The following is a 15,953-nucleotide window of genomic DNA, read 5'->3' on the forward strand; positions in this document are numbered from 1 at the left end:
CATTTGTTCTTACTATTTTACAAGTGTTCTTTGTTTCCTAGGACTCTCTGTGATCTGGACATGGTGCTTTATATGGGATGTGGGGGTGTGGGATGGAGTGGGTAGGAAAAAAGGGGCTATTGCTTCTCTTTCCTACTTCTTTTCCATCATTCGACATGCATTTATTGATCACCTAATAGATGCCACTCTTGTAGTAAATATAGCAGTGAGCAAATTTTATAGGGTCTCTGTTCTTATGGAACTTGGAATTAAGGATGCTAAAAATCTAATAAAAAGAAAGAATGCTTCCAAGGAGAAGATTGTTATAAAACTGTATTGGAGGAGCACCTAATGTCTCTTCAATGGGGAGAGAGTGGTTCAATGAATAAGTTTTTAAGCCAAGGCATAAAATATAGGTAGGATATTAAATGCCTGTGGAATTGGGAGCAGAAAAAATGCCAGGTACGCAGAGAGATGAATACTGCAGGATCTCACTTAAATGTGGAATGTCCAAAAGTTGAACTCATAGAAGTATAAAGTAGAATGGTTTATACCAGAGGCAGGAGGTGAGGGGTGGGCATGAATAGGGAAGGGAGATGGTCAAAGGGTACAATTTCAGTTAGACAGGAGAAATAGGTTCTGGTGATCTATTAATATTACATAGTGTGGTGACTATAGTAAATAATATATATTTCAAAATAGCTAAAAGAATGGATTTTAAATGTTCTCACCACAGAGAAATAAGTATTTGAGGTGATGGATGTGTTAGTAAGCCTGATTCAATAATTCCATGATGTATACATATATCAAAGTATCACATTGTATACTACATACATAAATAGATACAATTATTTGTCAAAATAAAACTTAATAAATGGAATATAGGTTTGCGCATGTTATATGACAGAAATTTGAAACTTTGAATCCAAAAAGTGATAATTAGTTGGCTCACAACCACTTATGGAATATATTATTTGTCCTCTTGACTAAAATGCCATAGTCTACAAATATTTACATAAATATTAAATGTAAAAAAAGAAAAAGATGCCAGGCAAAGGAATAAGGCCCCAAGTTAGGAAAGAATGTCTCTCAGGAATTGAAAGGACAGTACACCTGAATTTAAGGGACATGGTACTAACTGCAGAGGTGATATTTTAAGATTAGTGGTTATCATGGACAACTTCTTTATGATTGTTAAATTTCATCTTATTAGAATCATTCCTTTCAGAATATTTTTCTAGCCTCTATTTTTGTAATCTGACACTTGCGCTCCTTCTCATCTGAATGTCATTTTGAGAAGGTGGGGATTTTAAATAAAGATAAAAATAATATGACAGATACCACATTATGAAAAAATATGACATGATATAGCCCTGGTGTTGGACTGCTTAGATGGTTATGTATTTTTTAACACTAGCCATGTGAGTGTGGAAAAACCACTTAACCATATCTTTGCCTGAGTTTTCTCATCTTTCAAAATGGAACTACTCACTTCATAGAGTTGTTATGTAGATTGAAACAAATCCTTTTAAATTCTTAGAACATAGCCTGGCACAAGGTCAGTACTCAATACTGAAAATTATGGTTAGTATTATTGTTGCCATTACTAACATTTTGATGTTAATTGCTTTAGATTTAAAAAAAAAACCATTACAGATAAAATTGAGTCTCATAGCTCTTCCTAATTGCCTTTTTTAAAAAACAATTTTCCAAACTACTTTTTTTCTTATAAAAGTTTTCTTGTCTACTAATCTTTTTACTCTGTTAAATCAGTTTTTCTTTTAAGTATCTCAGGAAATTTGTTCATGTTTTTTTACCTGAACTTACAAAAATATTCCTTGCTAAGTATACCTTCAGCATTCTCCTTGCCTATTACAAACTCTGGTAACATCTTGTTAGATTTTTTTTTTCTCTTCTCACTTTATTACCCTGTTCTTTCTAATTGGTCAGAATTAGGTGTGAAGTATTAGTCCTTCTTATCAGCGAAACATGACATTTCTGGCATGAAAAAGCAACTTTCACCAGATAGAGGCAATGTTTTTCTCCTTGGTATTCCTTTGGCACTTTTTCTGAATTTGTTATTTTTTTCTTATGGTATTTATCATTTCTAGTTTTTCTAGTTAGTTACTTGGCCATGTGTTTTTTTTCACTACAGGCTCAGGTTCTTGAAGGCAGATACTCTGTTTCCTTTTCCTTCATCTTTGCATTTTTCATAGCATCAAGAATAGTGTCATAAAATAGCATGGTCACAAGAAATGTGTTAAGTGCATATATAACTATGATAAACAGTGATAACATGTATTTTAAAGAGCTAGAAATCATGATTATTGTCTTCTTTATTTTAGGTTTTTACAAGTGCTTCCTGCTTGCACCGAAGATGAGAAACTGCTAATAGATATCATACATTTTTTAAATAAGTTAATGAAGGAACAAAGAAAAAATCCATCAGTAGAACTTCTAAGCTGGATTTTAGAAATACTTCTTAGACATGTAAGTGTTATTAAGGAATCTGGATTTTAGGTTTGGTAAGTAATTTATTTGTAGAAATTATTAACATTATGGAAAAGGATAATTTTTATATAGCCTATGCTCAGTAAAGCAGTACTCGTGTTGTATGAACAACTCATAGCAACATGGCCTTCTTGATAGGCTTGTTACTGTGTTTATTAAATTAAAATTCTGTAGACTGAATGAGACCTTCAACCTTGGTGTTTAACAAAACCTGTATGTGAGCTTTTTGCTGCAACTGTATTTTAAGTGGGGATTTCAGTGTGTGTGTGTGGGGGGGGCTGGGGAGGGGGTGTTTATGGTTGAAAACAATCAGATATTAAAATAATGGTTCTGACATTAAGTAGAAAAAATGGTTACAGTAGTGGATTTTTTTCACTTGATCTCATTTGTTAAAAATATGTAATTATAATTCTGTTTTTATTTATACTCACAGAAACAAAAAGGAGAGTATGTACTAATATTTAATAGCGGCAATCTCTGTGATGCGTGATTAAATGTGGTTTTGTTTTTCTTAGTGTGCTCCTTTCTATTTTTCTCAGTTTTCTGTGACAGATATGCTTTCCATTTGTTGAGATAACATATTAAGCACCTTTTGAGTTTAGAACTTCTCTACTAATGCAAGAAAGGCTCATACCTACTAGTTAGGTAATATAACTCTTAGTTAATCTAGAACATGGTTACCAACAAAAACCTTTATAGGAAACAACATGAAGCTCAATTAGAGAGTAAATTTATTTTTTATAAATTTTGTTTTTAGAGTCCAAACCCACTGTTAGACCTGCTGATTCTGACAGAGTCACAGGCACAAGAAGAAACAGAGGACATCCGGACTGCTGTCAGGCAACAACTGCAGAAAGAACTAATTGCTCTTTTCAATACCTTGCTGCTCAATTTCATGGAAGTAACCGACAGGTACCATTTGTGTCATTAAAGGTTTGGATACATTTACATAGAATGTAGGGGTTTTTTTTTTGATTTTCAGAGAGTTTTACTTTTTACTTTCAAAATAAGAGGTGGAAATACTTAAGTAATAATCAGTGGTGGTGGTCTGTTTGTTTTTGTTTCAGTTGAATCTCTGGGATAGCCTGATTGTAACTTCTTAGTCTCCTTTACAACACACACAGACACACTCACACATGTGCATACACACAATATTTTGTTCTTTACAGCTTAATTCTTTGTCCTCTCTTAATTCTCTACACATCTACCTGAGCAATCCTACCAATTCCTAGAACTGTTTTTACACTGATGATTTTCGAATACATATCTCTAGTTGCAAATTCTATTTTTAGAAAACTAAAAAATTTAGATAAAATCACTGTTTTAACCATTTTAAAGTGGGTGTTTAAGTGGCTTTTAGTATATTCACAATGTTGTTCAACTGTCACCACTATCAAATTCTGGAACATTACCATCACCCCAAAAAGATGCCTTGTATCCATGAAGAAGTCCCTTCCCATTTACCCTTTCTCGTAGTCCCTGGCAACCACTAATCTGCTGTCTCTGTGGATTTGCCTATTCTGAATACTTCATAAAAATGGAATCAAACAATATTTTACTTTTTGTATCTAGCTTTTCATTTAGCATCATGTTTTCAAAGTCCATCCATGTTGGACAAATATCAGTACTTCTTTCTGTGACTGAATAATATTTTATGTAAAGATATACCACTTTTTGTTTATCCATTCATCCATTGGTGGACAGTTGAATTGTTTTCACCTTTTGGCTATTGTGAATAGTGCTGCTGTAAACATTCATATACAAATTCTTGTGTGGATGTATGTTTCAGTTTTCTTGAGTCTATAACTAGGAGTGGAATTGCTGGTTCATATGGTAACTATGTTTAACTTTTTGATGCAGTGTCAAACTGTTTTCCCTAGTGGCTACACCATTTTACATTCCCACCAGCACATTTCCACCAGCAATGTATGAGTGTTATAATTTCTCCATATCCTTACCAACTTTGTTGTTATTACAGACATCCTAATGGGAATAAACTGGTATCATTGTGGTTTTGATTTGCATTTCCCAAATGAAAAATGATTTTGAGCATCTTTCATGTTCTTATTGGCTATTGTGTATCTTATTTGGAGAAATGTTTATTCAAGTTCTTTCCCTATTTTGAATTGTGTTGTTTGCTGTTTTATTTTTCAGTTGTAGAGGGTCTTTATATATTCTAGATATTAATCCCTTATTAGATAGATTATTTGCAAATATTTTCTTCCATTCTGTGGGTTGTCTTTTTACTCTCTTGATAGTGTCCTTTGATGTACAAAAGTTTTTAATTTTGATAAGGTCCTTTTTATCATTTTTTTCTCTTGTTAGTTGTGCTTTTGGTGTCCTATTTAAGAAAATGGTACCTAATCCAGGGTCACAAAGATTTACTCCTTTGTTTTCTTCTGAGAGTTTTATAGTTTTAGTTCTTACATGTAGATCTTTGATCCATTTTGAATTAATTTTGTATATGGTGTGAGGTTAGGGTTTAACTTCACTCTTAGGGAGCTAGCCAGCTGTCCTAGGACCATTGTTGAAGAGACTGTTTTCCTCCATTGAATTGTCTTGGCACGCTTGTTGAAAAGTAGTTGATCATAGATGTGTGGGTTTGTTTCTGAACTCTCAATTCTGTTCCATTGATCTTTATGTCTATCCTTATGCCAGTAACATATTTTGATTATTGTAGCTTTGTAATAAGTTTTGAAATTGTTAAGTGTATGGTCTTCCAACTTTTTCAAGATTGTTGTTGCTGTTCAGAGATCAACTTTCCATTTTTGCAAAAAAGACCATTGAAATTTTGATAGGCATTGCATTGAATCTGTAGATCCCTTTGGGGAGTATTGGAGTCTTAACAAGATTAAGTCCTCCAGTCCATGAACATGGGATTTCATTTCATTTATCAAGGTCTTTAATTTTTTTCAACAATGTGTTATAGTTTTCAGTGTTAAAGTCTTATATGTTCTTGGTTAAGTTTGTTTCTAAGTATTCTTTTTTTCTTGCTACTATTATAAATGGAATTTTCTCGATTTTCTTTTTGGTCATTTATTCTAGTGTATAGAGATACAATAGATTTTTGTATGCTCTTACATTCTCTAACTTTGCTGAATTTATTTGATCCAATAGTTTCTTATGAATTCTGTAGGATTTTCTACATGTAAGATCATGTCATCTGTGAATAGAGATAATTTTACTTTTTTCTTTCCAATGTGGATGCCTTTTGTTTCTTTTTCATGCTTACTTGCTCTGACTGGAACTTTCAGGACAATGTTGAATAGCAATAGTGAAAGTAGGCTTCCTTTTCTTGTTTCTAATCTTATGGGAAAAACTTTCAGTTTTTCACCATTAGTGTGGTGTTAGCTGTAGGTTTCTTATAGTTGGCCTTTCATATCCTTGGTTCCACATCTGCAGATTCAACCAACCCCAGATCAAAATTTGCAGTTGATTGAATCAGTGGATGCAGAACCCATGGATACAGAGGGCTGACTGTGGGACTTGAGCATCCTTGGATTTTGGTATCTGTGGTGGTCCTGGTCCTCAGTATCCCTGCACACACTAAGGGATGACTGTATGTATGCCTCTTACAATGTTGAGGAATTTTCCTTCTATTCCTAGTTTATTGAGTGTTTCATCATGAAACATTGGATTTTGTCAAGTGCATTTTCTACATTAGTTGAGATGATTGTGTAGCATTTCTTCTCTTCCTTCTATTAAAGTGGTGGACTATATTGATTGATGTTTATATATTGAACCACCCTTGCCTTTGTAGGGTAAATCCTACTTGGTCATGATGTATAATCCTTTAAATACTGCTGGATTTGGTTTCCTAGTATTTGTTGAGGATTTTTGTATCTATATTCATAGGGAATATTGTTTTCTTGTGATGTCTTTGGCTTTGGTATTACGGTAATACTGGCTTTATGATAAGAATTAGGAAGTGTTCCCTCCTTTTTTTATTCTTTGGAAGTTTTAGAAGGATTGATATTAATTCTTCTTTCAATGTTTGGTAGACTTTACCAGTGAAGCCATCTGGTCTTGGTCTTTGTTGAGAAGTTTTTGATTATTGACTTGATCTTTTAACTTACTATAGGTCTATTCAGATTTTATGTTTTCTTTTGATTCAGTTGTGGTAGTTTGCATATTTCTAGGAATTTGTCCATTTCATCTAGGTCATCTAATTTGTTGGTGTATAATTGTTCATAGTATTCCCTTATAGTTCTTTTTATTTCTAAAAGGTCAATAGTCATGTCTCCACTTTCATTTATGATTTTAGTAATTTGAGTTTTCTCTTTTTGTCTTTGTCAATCTAGGTAAAGGTTTGTTAATTTTGTTAATCTTTTGAAAGAACCAGCTTTCGGTTTTATTGTTTTTCTCCTTTATTTTCTGTTCTCTGTTTCATTTATTTCTGCTCTAATCTTTATTATTTTTTCTTCTGCTATTTTGTGTTTAGTTTGCTCTTCTTTTTCTAGTTCCTTAAGATGTAAAGCTAGGATACTGATTTTAGATCTTTCTTCTTTTTTTAAATAGGTCTTTACAGGTATAAATCTCCTTCTGGGCACTGCTTTCATTACATTCTATAAGTTTTTGTATGTTATGTTTTCATTTTTATTCCTCTCAAAGTATTTTCTAATTTCCCTTTTGATTTCTTCTTTTACCCATTGGCTGTTTAACAATTTGTTGTGTAATGTCTACATGAATTTTATAATTTTCCTCTGTTAATGATTCCAGTTTCATTCATTGTGGTCGGATTATCTGCCAAAGCATCTCGTCTCCCAGGCTTTCTTTCCGAGGTCTTAGTCAAGTCTACTTTTTCGCTCCAGCTCTTATTCAGTGCTTCCAACGGCAGCAGCTAAAACTCTTGCCCATACATGTTTTCAACAAATGTTTCCCACTAGTGGCTTTAGCCCTGGGTGAGTTCTGAGTTAGGCGAAATAAAGGTGAACCTTTTGATCGAGTCTTCCAGGGAGCCACCAGAAAGATCAACTAAAGATAATTCTTTGCAAATGTGATTTGCTTCTTTCCCTGTGGTGCAGGTACTGGGAATGTGGGCTGTTATTTTCAAGCCTGCCACTGAGCTTGGGTGTGGGAATAGGACTAGGGTAAATTTAAAACATCATAAAGCTTGCTGTTCTTACTGAGACTCAGCCATTTTTCTTGAGTAAATGCTTCCTGGGTAGTTGCAAGCTTTTGGTCAGTTTCCAGAGTTCCAAAAATGTTGAAGCTGCCGGTTTCTGCCATGTTTTGGTTGCTTTTGTGGCAGAGTGGTCTTTTGGGGCTCCTTACTCTACCATTTTAGCTGATGTCCGTTTCTGACTTCTTTTGATAGCTCCAAATCCATATATGTAGTTTCTTCTTGGATATATCCACCAAGATATTTCACATGTTAAAATACAGTGCATCTCTTCTAAAACCAGAAGTTTTTATGATTATGTGTAGTATATTCAGAAAGTGAATAGCAATATAGATTTAAAAAAATAACAGAACAAAACAAATGTACTGTCATGGTCAGTTTATTCAACTTTGTGCCTAAGATCTGTTTTCCTGGGAATGACACTGGAAAGCAGAAAGATGTTTTCTGGTCTTGGTGTGCAAAGATCCCAAAGCTCTGTTGGAGGCGAAGATCTGATCCTGTGTACGTGACATTTGAAATTAACAAAATTGTCAAAACAGCCCTAATTTAGCTCAAAACTTGGTTTGATCTAAAAGGTCAGCCCCCAACCCAATTTGTATGACCAAAGGGCAAGCCCTTTCTGTGAGAAATTATTTACTTCATATTCAAGAGCTCTGTTATACAAATGTTTGACATTCAATCATAAATGAAGAGGATTGTGAAGAAGCAGGACAATGTCTCCCATAATTAAGAGAAAAAAAGTCATTAGAAGTAAATCCACAGATGTCAAATATGATAAGAACTTTAAAGTTACCATTATAAATAATAAAACTATTTTAAATAATATAATAGAAATTAGATGAAAAGTTGGACAAAATCAAGAAATGGAGACTACAAAAAAAGAACTAAATACAGATTCTACAACTGAGACATCTAATTTCTAAAGTGAAGAATTTATTGAATGGGCTTAAACAGCTGACTAGACACAGAGGAGAGGATTAGTGAACTTAGAATATAAGTCCATAGATATTAATTACATATTTGAATTCATGCCTAGCTACTTAACTTCAGAAATTTTGTTTTCTAATAGAAAATGTTCTCTTGATTGTTCTGTTTCAGACACTTTTGTTGAAATTGTATGTCAAACTCCTTAAAATCTTTTCTTTTTTTCCTACAAAAAAGCAATATATTTTAGCCAATTAAAAATTAAATTTTTCCTAACACTGATTTAAAGTATAGGTGTAATGTATGCCAATTAAACTCAAACTATGCATTTCATTTTTTATTCCAGTTTTTAATTTTATTATTGGGTGACAATATCAATATTCATTGTATATGGAATTCTTACTTGTATTTTATATCATATACTCTAGTTGGTATTTTAGCTGTGCTTTTTTTTGAAAAACCTTGCTGTGAGAGGAAATGCTTTCTGCCATTTTATCTAGTTCAGACTTTTCTAATAGCAAGCTGTGTAGCTGATAAGACAGCCCATTAAGCCCATTACACTTGCTTGATGGTTGATTTTCCCCCTTTACATACACAGGAAATGCTTGGAACTTCTTTACGTTTTCCAAACGCAGCTGGCTCTGAAGCTGCTCCAGTGTCTGAGAGTCACTGACGCTCCTCATTTCTATGGCCTGCCTTCCCTTGAGCGGACGTTGCGAGGGATGGCTCACCTCACTGCGTTTCCAGGATGGAGCTCACATTCTGTTCTCACAAAGCCACTCGAAATTTGTGTGAAATATTTGTCAGGTCTCCTTGAGGTAAGTAAAAATAACAAATAAATAATAAGTAAAAATAACAACCCTCTAATAGCTATTTACTATTTATTTATTGATTGCTTTTACTTTGTGCCAGTCACAAGTACATTATATATTACTGTATTTAATGTAGATTATTATATAGCATTTATGTACCTCATCATTATAGTAATATATTTTAATGATTTTTATTAAAATTTATTATTTTTATTATACTCTTATTTTCAAGAAAAGTAAACTAAAACTTGCATTTAAGACCCTTCATTAGGGTAATTTGTTTACTCATTTATTTTGTTTATTCTTTTTAATTGTGAAATATACCACATCGAAAAAATACACAAAATGTAAATACATAGCTCAGTGAATTATTAGTGAACATCCATGTAATTACCCCCAGATTCAAAAATAGAATTAGCTGGGATCCTAGAAGCATTCCCCTTCCCAATCTCTACCCCTTTCCTGAAGGGTAGTTTGGTGTTTTTTTGGTACTCACTTCTTTGCATTTTTTGATAGTTTTTAGCACTTAGACATTGTCTATATAGACAATTTCTGATTTTTTTTTGAATCTGTATAAATGGAATCATGTTTGGTTGCTTTCTTTCAACATTATACTTATCGGATACCTATGTTGCCTATAGGTGAAGTTAGTTTAGTTTCTTTTTTGTATAGTATTGTGTATACTATAGGTTAAGTATCCCTGATCTAAAATCTGAAACTTCTTGAGCACCATCATGATGCTCAAAGGAAATGCTCATTGTAGCATCTCAGATTTTTGGATTAGGGATGCTCAACCAGTAAGTACATAACACAACTATTCTAAAATCTGAAAAAATCCTCAATTCAAAAACACTTCTGGTCCTAAACATTTTGGATAAGGGATTCTTACTCTGTATAATGTTTAAGGACATTTGGGGTTTTTTTCTTTTAGTTTAGGGTAATTTTGGATACTGTAGCTATGAAGATTCTTGTCTTTTGGTGAAAATGAGTACGTTATATCTTTTTTGAAATGTTGTTTTCTAACTGTTGTTGATATGTAGAAATACGATCAATTTTTATATATTGGCTGTGTATCCAATAATCGTTGATTCCAAACTCAAAGCAAAGGCCTTTAATTTATCACTTTTTAGTATGTTGTTTATGGTAGTTTTTGTCAATTAAAATTAAAGAAAAATAAAATTCAGGAAATTTTCTTTTGTCATGCTTTCCTAAGAGCTTTGTTTTTTCTTAATGGTTTTGGAATTATTCTACCTATTTCCTTATGTAAAAAAGTTTTTAAAATTATTGCATCTATCTTTTTTCTCATAAAGATTTTATCACATTGTAATATCAAAATCAGTCTACCCTTATTTTAATATATATAATTAAAAAATATGTAATCATTATATGTTATATATAATTATATATTATGTATAATAAATTATATAATTTTCTTTTTTTCCTTATATAACTTTTTCTTTTTTGGAATAGTTTTTTTTTTTTTTTTTTTCAGTTCCACATCCAATTATTAAATAAATTCTCTGTTCCAGGCACTCTAATAGAAATAATTGATGCAGATATTGGTGCTATTCCTTTGATTTTAATCTTTCTAAATATTATCTAATACAATTTTTGGAGACACTTGTCATATTTTTTGGCTGCCAGCATCTAAACCGTCTTCCCACAATACAAGGAATTCCCCATCTAAAGGGTCTTGGTGGGAATCAGACCCTCCTCGCATCATTATTTGCCCTTCCAGACTGTTGGCAGGCCTAGGCTAAGCCAATCTGATGCATCCACTCTTAACTTTGAATCAAGAAATCATAATGCAAAGTGGAGACAGTTGAGAGTTAATTCTGGTGGTAGCAGAGATGGAGACAACAATACTCGTGTTTTGTAGCAGTGGAAATGGTGGCAGTGATGATGCTGGATGTGTCCAGTGTCTGGTGCTGGTGACACCAACAGTGCAAGCTGGTACTTTTGTTATTGCTTGGCAAGTCAACAGTGTTTGTGGAAACTAGTTCTGTGGCATGGTTTTGACCATGGTTCTCTTTGATCCTGAGACTTTCTGAACTTGATTCTTAAGCTCCATGATATCTACCAATATCTTTTCTTTTCTTTTTTTTTTTTTTTTTTTTGGAATAGTTGATTTGAATTAGTGTTATTCTACCCTTAAATGTTAGATAGAATTTAATGGTAAAGCAATCTAGGCCTGGAATTTTTTGGGTTTTTTGTGGGGGGAGCTTATAAATTATGAATTGCATTTTTAATTGATCTAGAATTATTCAGAGTTTCTTTTTTTGTGTGTCAGCAGTAGTAAGTTATATTTTTCTAGAATTTTAAAAGTTTTATCTGAATTTTAAAATTTTCAAATTGATTTCCATAAAATTGTTCTTCAGATCATCGTATTTTTTATTGCCTGCTCAATATGTAGTGAGCTACCCTTTCATTCCTTTCTCATTAATTATTCCTTTCTAGATTTTTCTTGATTGATCTCCCTAGTGATTTGTATGTTTTATTAGTCTTATTAAGGAATGAACCTTTGTCTTTGTTCATCTTCTCTTTCATGTTTTCTCCCCATTTTATTTCTGCCTATATTTATTATTTCCTCCTCCTTTGGGTTTAATTTATAGCTCTTTTTCTAATAATTTAAGGTAGAGCCGTCATTGATTTTTTTCTTAGCCTTTCTCAAATATGCATTTTTAGCTCTAATTACCTTGTAAGCATGTCCTCAGTTATGTCTCACACATTCTGATATGCCATATTTCCATCATCATTTAGTTCAAAATATTTTCAGTATGCTGTAGTAAATATAACAATGATTTGATTGTACAGAGTTCTATAAGAGAACAGAACAACTTTGCCACTGTGCCCTGGCAACTTTGCACGTATATATTTGGGCCGCATAGACAGGGCTTAACTGTAGCTGATAAGTCCTGGCAGAATTTCCTGTGATCTTTCTGGAATGTGAGAACGTGAGAGGCTTGTGAGAAGCTGCTTTAGAGTTGATTCTTACTCGCTCACTGTATATTAGGAGATCTGCCATGAGCCTGTTTCTTACTGTTTCCTGGGTTCCTATGAGGTCTGGGCTTTCTTCTGCCTTGCTCTCCTTGGGATATAGCTGCCGTCTATAAAACTGCTTCACTGCAGCATGGCATGGGCTTCTCACCAAAGAGTGTCCTACCATCTACATTGCAGTCATCTGACCCCTTTGCTTCAGTGTCACCCTGTGCAAGGGACACTGGGAGCTGGCACCTTTGGCTATTCTTGCTTTTGCTCTTTATGTAAATAATAAACTTTCTGAATCTAAAAATGGCTCATTGTTTCCTTATTGGCCAAATCTCTCAGCCTTGTTTGGCTTTGAAAGTTTCAGTGGTAGCCAGAGGTTGGGACCACTGACTATGTTAGGACTTAAGGAAAGAATCTTGGAGGAGGCAGTGTAGAGTTAGATTTTGAAAGATGAATAAATCGATAGTGCTGGGTATTCTAGACATGGAATTTTTTTTTTTTTATTGTATCTATAACTTCATATTTTTTTTTTCAAGCTTCACGTTTCTTCTTGCCATCATATAGTCTCTACCCCCTACAAGATTATCCTTCAAAACCAGAAAGGTTTCAATTCCAGGTTGTTTTTGCAAGTGTATATGACTCTTGATAATCCTGCATTTTGAATCTTATCTCCATTTAATTTTTTTCCTACATCTCTGAAGTTTCAGTTATATCTGGCTATTTTTCTGGCTATTTTTTAAAATAAAAAAAACTTTTTAAAAAAGATGATTTGTTTCACATAGTTTCCTCTTTTTTATGGGTGGCTATTTCTACACAAAATTTAAGATCTAACTTATTTATTTACCTTCTTTTGGTAAATATTTTCTTATTCTTTGATAGTGAACAACATGCACTAGATATTGTTTGATTTCTTCTATTTATGTACCTGTAGCAGTTTATATATGTTCTATTATTTAATATATTATATTTTTTCTTAATATATTGTATTTTTATTTTGTTTTATATGTTAATCTATTAGACTGTGAGCTTGTGAGAATCATCTTTGGACCATTTCTGCTATCCCATGGCTACCTTGTTGGTCTAGCACACCGATTTTCACATAGTGGATAAATAGCAAATCATTTAATTAATTTGTATCGTATATAGTTTTAAAATTAGAATATAGTTTGTATAACGTTGGAAATGTGACATAAATTATTGTAAATGATGTGTGTTTCATATTTGTACTTTCATTATTAAATAATGCTTTTATGTATTTTATAGTAAATCATACTTCAAATGGTGTTATCTAGAATTTTTTTCCAAAATCACATCTTAATTTTTAAAAAAGATTTCAAAATTCTAAACACTCTTAGCTGTACTATAAAATTTAATATGAATTTTACTGGAGTCCCTTTAATAAAATACGTTTTATTTTTTCTTAAATAATTATAAATATTGAAAAAGGATCAACTGTCAGTATACTAATTATCTCATGCTTTCATGATCAGAAATGTATGAATCAGCTGGGCGCGGTGGCTCACGCCTGTAATCCTAGCACTCTGGGAGGCCGAGGCGGGCGGATCGCTTGAGGTCAGGAGTTCGAGACCAGCCTGAGCAAGAGCGAGAACCTGTCTTTACTAAAAAAAGTAGAAATTATATGGACAGCTAAAATATATATAGAGAGAAAAATTAGCCAGGCATCGAGGCACATGCCTGTAGTCCCAGCTACTTGGGAGGCTGAGGCAGGAGGATCGCTTGAGCCCAGGAGTTTGAGGTTGCTGTGAGCTAGGCTGATCCCACAGGACTCTAGCCCAGGCAATTGAGTGAGACTCTGTCTCAAAAAAAAAAAAAAAAAAAAAGAAATGTATGAATTTTTAAAATAGATATATTAAAGAATTAACTATAATGTTTCTTAAACAGTCAACTCCTCTAATGCATTTAAAATATAATTCAATCCACAAGTACCTAATTTATAGCATTATTTGTAATGTGATTTATAAATACTCCATTTATGAACCTTTTATTGGGCATGTTTCCTCTATGAAGTGAGTTTTATCTGTTTCAGATCAGGGATATGTGAGGACCTGTCATGGTGGTAACTGGAGGAGAAGCTAAGTGTTGCATTGTTTATATTTTGAAACTATCAGAAGTACTTTTGCTTTTAAAATTATACAAGAAGAGAGACTTCAGATCATATCTATGTTTCAAATACCAGAGGTTAAAATGAACTTTTTATGGACTTGGAGAACAAAAGGGCTTAGTTCTAGGTAAGAAGTCCAGGCAAAAACACAATAATCTCATTCTAAGTTCAGTTGTCTTTGAGGTAATAAAAATCAGCACAGTGTATTAGCTAAAGAATAGATAAAAGGTAGAATCCCTGTTTTATAATGTTTCGCAGCTATGAAAAACTTGATTAACAAATCTTGATTTGATATAAACAGGAGTTTGTTTCATGCTTCATAAAACATCTGGAGAAGAAAATCTTTATGTCTCTATATGAAATGACAGGAAAGTAATATGAGGAAATCTTTCACTTTTATTAGAAAGTGTAGCAGAGTCACATTTAATCTTGAGACTTTCTACTTAATTTAATAATTATGTAAACAGGTCTCTTTATTATACTACTAACTAAATTCATCTTTCAAAGAACAGAATAAGTCTTTAGATCGAATAAATCTTTCGCCTTTTACTGAAAACAAAAACAAAACTAAGTAAGGCTTATGTCAATGGACATTGAAACAAAGTCATCGTTGGTCCAAATGATTTGCTTCATAGTTCCTCAGAAATTAAAGCTGATTCATTTTTGGAAGGGAGCCATATTTTTAATATCAGTTTATTTTGTTTCTGTACAGTGAAATTTGAATGTGAATATATGCTTTTTGCAATTGTGAAACGAGATCTTTAAGCTAAGCATGATTAATTATGATGGTTGAATAAACTATAATTCTTTTTTTTTTTTTTTTTTGTGACAGAGCCTTACTCTATTGCCCGGGCTAGAGTGCCGTGGCATCAGCCCAGCTCACAGCACAACCTCAAACTCCTGGGTTCAAGCAATCCTGCCTCAGCCTCCCGCCTCAGCCTCCCACGTAGCTGGGATTACAGGCATGCACCACCATGCCTGGCTAATTTTTTATATATGTATTTTTAGATGTCCATATAATTTCTTTCTATTTTTAGTAGAGACGGGGTTTGGCTCTTGCTCAGGCTGGTCTCGAACTCCTGAGCTCAAACCATCCGCCAGCCTCGGCCTCCCAGAGTGCTAGGATTACAGGCGTGAGCCACCGCGCCTGACCTTAATTCTTAAAATCAGATATACTATGTGTAATTCCAGGGATCTGACAAAAAAGTCAGGTTGAAAGTAGATAATACCAAAGTGCTTGGCTTATGACTTATAAGCTGGAAATAAAAATCATTACACGGATGTTAGATATTTCCAGTGATGACTTAGAGGAAGATGATAAGGACTTGATTATGTAGTTATCTTATTAACATAGTCACTTAAAATTTTAAATTTTTAATTATGAAAAATTTCAAAGGTATATACATGTAGAAAAAATAGTGGGGTAGAGCCTATACAGCTATCACCCTCGCCAATCTTGTTTTATTTTTCAGACATAATTTTAAATTGTGAAAAT

The 15,953-nt window shown here is 33.1% G+C and overlaps 1 protein-coding gene across 1 annotated transcript in view; it reads left to right on the plus strand.

The window, feature by feature from the left end:
- RTTN (rotatin) overlaps positions 1-15,953 on the plus strand; it is a 145,757-nt gene that overhangs the window by 62,443 nt on the left and 67,361 nt on the right. Inside the window, exons 26-28 of the mRNA XM_069467875.1 lie at positions 2,325-2,469; positions 3,248-3,402; positions 9,135-9,354. Of these exons, the coding sequence (XP_069323976.1) occupies positions 2,325-2,469; positions 3,248-3,402; positions 9,135-9,354 (520 nt within the window). The remainder of the gene's footprint in view (positions 1-2,324; positions 2,470-3,247; positions 3,403-9,134; positions 9,355-15,953) is intronic.

This window comes from Eulemur rufifrons, chromosome 5 (assembly GCF_041146395.1).
Source record: "Eulemur rufifrons isolate Redbay chromosome 5, OSU_ERuf_1, whole genome shotgun sequence".
NCBI lineage: Eukaryota > Metazoa > Chordata > Mammalia > Primates > Lemuridae > Eulemur > Eulemur rufifrons.